We start from the raw sequence: 5,200 nt of genomic DNA on the forward strand, positions 1-5,200 counted from the left end.
GCAGACATCGCTCCAGCCCCCCATGGCTGCTTAGCCCGCCCACCCAAGCCATGCTGGCCCTCGCCCCACACATACACCGCTGCAGCTTCCCAGCCCCCTGCTTGGCCTCATGCTCTCCTCGCGCCCCATCCCGCCCCCTTACCTGTCTTATCTCCTCTTCCAACACCTCTTTCTCATGGAAGAAAAAAGCTTCGTCTCTCTCCCCTCCCCAAGGAAAGCCTTTTTCCAGCCCTTTTCCTAGAAATCCCAGTTGCTTCTGCTTCCTTCCTGCCCCTGTGAAACAGGAACCCCAAGTGAGACGGTGGGAGAGTGCCAGAATTGATCCTCTTAGCAATACCAAGTGCTCCCATCGATTTGGGATGCAGGGGGCTGTGTCTCCTCTGAAACCCAATGAGGCTTGTCACAGGGACTTCCGATGGCATGGGCCAGGCCAGGGACGCCTGTGGGCTTTGGAGCCTCGGGTGCCTGCTAAGGGTAGCTCTGGGACAGGGATGTGCTGGGTGGGTAAGGGAGGAGCCCTGCCCCTGCCTGCAGGTGCGGTATTCACTTGCCATCAGGGGTGGCTCGCTGCTCCTGGCAGCTGTGCCCTCGTCAGCCATTGCTCTCTGCTTGCCTCTGCCAGCCAGGGGTGCTGGAGGGAGCTGCCTGTGAAGGGGGGGATGGTACCAGCTGCCTTGCATGCTGAGATTTTGGGTGGAAAGGAGGGCATGGTCCCCACTTGGGACCACAGCTAAGATCATGCCCTCCTCTGTCAGGCCCAGCCCCTGATCTGGGGAACCCGTGGGTCCCTGTGAGGAAACAGATGGGTGCAGTCGAGCAAAGGTAGTGTCCAGGCAATGAATATTTGAAGGGCTCTGCTGCTGGCCCCCCATTGCTGGTGGCTCTGGCTCTTTGGCACTGCCTCCTATTGCAGCGCTGCCTGCGAGAGCTGCTGGGAGCTGTTGCAACATGGCTGGTGTGCCCTGCAAAGGCAGCGATTCAACGCTGCCTCTGGAATCCTCCACCACGGAGCAGGGCTTGGCCACCGAGCCAGGAGCTGCAGGCTGAGCTGCCGAGCAGCTCTGGGCCCACCACCTGCTGTCCTGGAGGTGTGGCTGTCCCCTGGGTACCCTCCTGCTCCACAGCAAACAGCCGTGCCCTGAGAGGGAGAACGAGCTGCTGCTTCTGCCTGTGCCTCAGATCTTTGCAAAAGGAGCCCTATGTGCCGCCAGCCTGCTCCAGGGAAGAGCTGACCTCGTGAAGGAGGCTGTGCAGCTGGGTGGAAAACTGGGGAATGGAGGCAGGAGTGCAAATCTTCCCTGGGCACCAAGCTCAGGGTGTAAGCGGAAGAAGATGCAATGATGTGTCTGAGCCTGGGGCAGGGTCTGGCAGATCAGAGGCAATGTTGTGGCGGGGAGTGTCATGGGAGAAGGGAGCCATGCTTGTGAAACACAAGCTGGGTTATGTGTCACAGCTTGGCTTGTGCATGTCCCAGGTCCTGCATCCCTGCTGCAGGGCTCAGCCAGGGGCTGTCCCCTGCGGATGAGCGGGACCCAGCAGCGATGAGCACGGTTCAGAGTGAAGGCTCAGACCATGGCTGGCAGTGAGGTGGGCCCTGCCCTCTGCCCCTGCTTGCTGCCTGCAGGATGAGGTGTTTCAGATTTCTGCCCTTTGGCACGTGCCCCTGCACTCCCAGCTCCGAGTGGTGACACGCCAGCCCAAGCATTAGGTGATTGGTTGGCTTGAATTGGGAGAGGGCTTGGTCCTGTCCAGCAAACACACTGAAGCTCTGAAGAGACCAGGCATAGTGGCCTGCCCATGATGGTTTGGTGTTGTCTGAGAAGAAGTGGGAGGAAAAGGATGGTGAGGTGATCCCTCCTTTAGCCAGGAGGTCCTCCAGAGGTGTCTGTTCATCATAACAAGAAAATCAGCATTTTAGGAGACAGCAGTAAAAAAGTCATTCTCATCCATCCTCCCTGTTGTCCTTAAGCTTCCCAAAGCCTTGCAGTGCAGTCTGTGTTCACTGGAGCTCCTCAGCATCTTTCTCTGGGACACTGTGTTGCAGCTCTTTGCTCTGCTAAGAAGCTTTGGCAGTGCTTTGTGGTAGGCTTTCCTGTGAGGGGCTCTCTGGGGCCTCTCTGGGTTAGGACTCCCTCTACCCAGCATTAGAGGGACAGGGAGGACTGGCACAACTGGGCCACAGCTGGATGCAGGGCTCTGCAGAGCTCACGGTGTTGCCTGCCCTGCTGTCCCCAGGACTGTGGCTCTAATGTAGCTGGAACCTGGGAGAGGTCACTGACTGATCCCATCTATCTCCCTCAGCTTTCCCTGATAAAAGCAAAGAGCATCCACCCAGCTTCTGGGCAGGAAGGCACCTAGGAAAAGAAACCCTTAGGGAGTTATTTTCACAGGTCAGGAGGGGAAACTCCTCCACTACTCAGGGAGCCCTGTCAGAAATCAGAGCCCTTTGGGAAGGGAGGGGCTCTCTGGGGGAAGAAGTTCTCTCAGTCTTGTCGGGAAGTTCAAAGAGGCATCTTCAGGCTGAGGCAAAAATCATTTTAGCTTTCTGGTTTGTTTTATGTGTCTGTCGTGCTCATCTGGAGCCATCAGCAAAGCCTGTTTGGAGGCAATGAATGAGCTGGGCATCAGAATGGGGCTACCTGTCTTCTTGTGAGGGGAGACGAAAGGGTTGTCCTCCTCTGACGGAGGGGGAGAGGCGCCTTCCCATCCGTTCGAATGAAGCAGTCTCTGGCCATTGAGATGGAAGAAAGAGACAGGGGCCAGCCAAATGTAGGTTAGTGTTATTTTTTCTACTGGTGCTGGTTACAGGACTTGCTCACAGCACCTCACAGCAGACTATCAGAGCATGGCTCGGGCAGCTGGGCCTGTTGGAGCACCCAGCTTCATTACATCATTTCTTTTTGCCCTGGTTTTGCCCTGCATGGAAAATCCTCTGCAGTGGTAGTGGGCTGACAGGGGATGGGGTCAAGAGAGGCACAGCAGCCAGGACTGATTTTAAGGCTGTTCTTAGGACTGTAATCAAGCTGCTCCTGCCATGGGCAGGTTAACATCTGCCTCTGTTCATGCACCCACGTGTGTACTCTTGCTCACAGCTCCTGAGAATCCCAAGTTTATCACTTCTCATGCATACAGCAGGGCTGCCCACCTTCAGGTGCCTCTTGGCACATCCTTCAGGAAACCACTCATAACCTGCAAGCACAGGGTTCTCCCACCCTCACAAATGGAGACAGGCTCCCACATACCTGTGATGCCATGGCCATTGGCAAGGGAAGTTGGCCAAAATACACGTCTAGGTCCTGCTCAGACCTTCACTGCCAATGATGAAGCTGAGAGGAGTCAGAGCTGTTTCATTTTGCTGGTATTTTTAGCCTCTTTGAGAAGCAAGAGAGGAAGGAAGGGGTGTTTCCACCGCAGGGAGCAGAGGTGGGTAATGGAGAGCCTTCCTTGTGTTTTCTGGAGCATCCATGTGAGAGGAGCAAAGGGCGCGAGTAATACGGAGATGGAGATTTCTTTATTCATTGCATTAATTGAGGTTTCAAGCAGATGAGGTGCCTCCAGGCAGAGCTGATGGGGAAGATGGAGTCCTGGATGCTGTTCTTGTGGGGCTGAGTGACAATGACCACAGTATCACGTGTGACATTCACCAGTGGTGAGGCACTGGTGGGAAGAGAGCTTGCAACAGGTTAGCTGAGCAGGGCAGTCCGGGCCCTGAGCTGGGCTCCTGGGACATCACCCACCTTAATCTGTCCAGGACAAAGCAGGTGGTGGGAGATGCACCCATTACTTGAAGCTCCTGGAGTGGGTGTCAGTGAGGGGCTAGAGAGCAGTGCTGTGATGGGTGGCAGTGGGGGTGCCGCCCCACTGTGTATCAGAGTGGGCAGGGGGATGCCCTGTCCCCATCTCAGAGTCATGGTGGGTCCTCTTCTAGAGCTACTTTGGCTTCATCTTGATGGGGCAAGGAGTGAGTGGGTCTGAGAAGTGTGAGGGTGGTTTAGGATTATCTGAGGCTGCTCTACCAAAAGTTTGTTAGCAACACCTGATGGGCTCTCCTGGGAAAGACCCCTATTTCCTTCCGCAGCAGAAGAGGGGTGGCAGCTGGCAGAGCAGCTCACCAGGTATTTCTCTGGCCCCCAGCATGGGTTAGAGGTTGGGGAAGCCCAGGAATGATCCTGCCTGAGGCAGGAGTGGGTCTGGGGGTTAGGTGGGGGCAGACAGGGAAGGGGTAGTGCTGCTACGCTGCTCTGCACTGGCTGGGCTTGTCCCTTGGCAAAGGCATTCCCCTCAGCTTGGAAGTGCATCTGGCCATGATGCCAGTCCCGCTGTGCTGGAAACACTCTGGCCTTGGCATCAGCGAGGGGCCTCGCTCCACCCGGTGAGAAGCTGGACAGATGCTCCTGTCTGTGTCCCCCAGCTGTGGGGGACAGCAATGCTGCATGTGCAGGAGAGGCCAGGTGCTGAGGGTTTCCATGATGGGGTTAGCAGATCCCCTGTGCCTGCTGTGGGTGCTGAGGAGCCGAGTGCTGGAGCAAGACCAGGAGCCAGGCTGGCTGGCTGGCTGGCAGAGGCAGTCAGCATCCCCAGCAGAGTGCAGGGACTTGGCACTGGCTCAGCTGGGGAGGTTATTTTTTTTTTATTTTTTTTTTCCCCTCCAGGACAGCTGATTCCATCTATTTTTAATGAGCTTGCCCAGGTTGCGCAGTGAGGATACAGAGCAGCGGCAGCAGGCACACACTGCGACGGGGCAGGCGGAGAGGCAGTGGGCACCCAGGGTCAGCTGCCATCTCCCTCACCGCTCCCCACAGCAGGTCTGGGGGTGTTTTTTGGTGTGGGAGTGTGTCCCCCAGTGAAGGGGGGTCCTCCTCAATGCAGCTGCCCTTGAAAATGGAGTCGAGCACCGAGGAGGAGAGCTGGCTGGAAGATCAGTGGGAGAAATGGTAGGGGACCGGCTGGGCCTAGGGAAGGGGGGCCTGTCCCGCGGGCATGCAGGGGGGTGAGGGGCAGCCCCTTGCTCCTGGGCACATCACCCTTCTCTGCCAGTGATGGCCACAGGACAGGAGCAAACTTGGCACGCAGCTGAGCCCAAAGTTTTCCTGGCTGTGCAGGAGCTGTGTGACAGCCAGGCAGCAGAGTGGCAGCAGGTGCCTGGACACCTCCTGCTGCGCCCCAGCATCGGCAGGCGGGGGCGCGGCCGCGGGGGGGC

The 5,200-nt window shown here is 57.3% G+C and overlaps 1 protein-coding gene across 1 annotated transcript in view; it reads left to right on the forward strand.

The window, feature by feature from the left end:
• The first annotated feature begins 4,866 nt into the window (after positions 1 to 4,866).
• MAPK8IP1 (mitogen-activated protein kinase 8 interacting protein 1) overlaps positions 4,867 to 5,200 on the forward strand; it is a 19,827-nt gene continuing 19,493 nt past the window's right edge. Inside the window, exon 1 of the mRNA XM_031055824.1 lies at positions 4,867 to 4,934. Coding sequence (XP_030911684.1) covers positions 4,882 to 4,934 — 53 coding nt within the window. The 5' untranslated portion in view covers positions 4,867 to 4,881. The remainder of the gene's footprint in view (positions 4,935 to 5,200) is intronic.

This window comes from Geospiza fortis, unplaced genomic scaffold (genome assembly GCF_000277835.1).
Source record: "Geospiza fortis unplaced genomic scaffold, GeoFor_1.0 scaffold66, whole genome shotgun sequence".
NCBI classification, from domain to species: Eukaryota; Metazoa; Chordata; class Aves; order Passeriformes; family Thraupidae; genus Geospiza; species Geospiza fortis.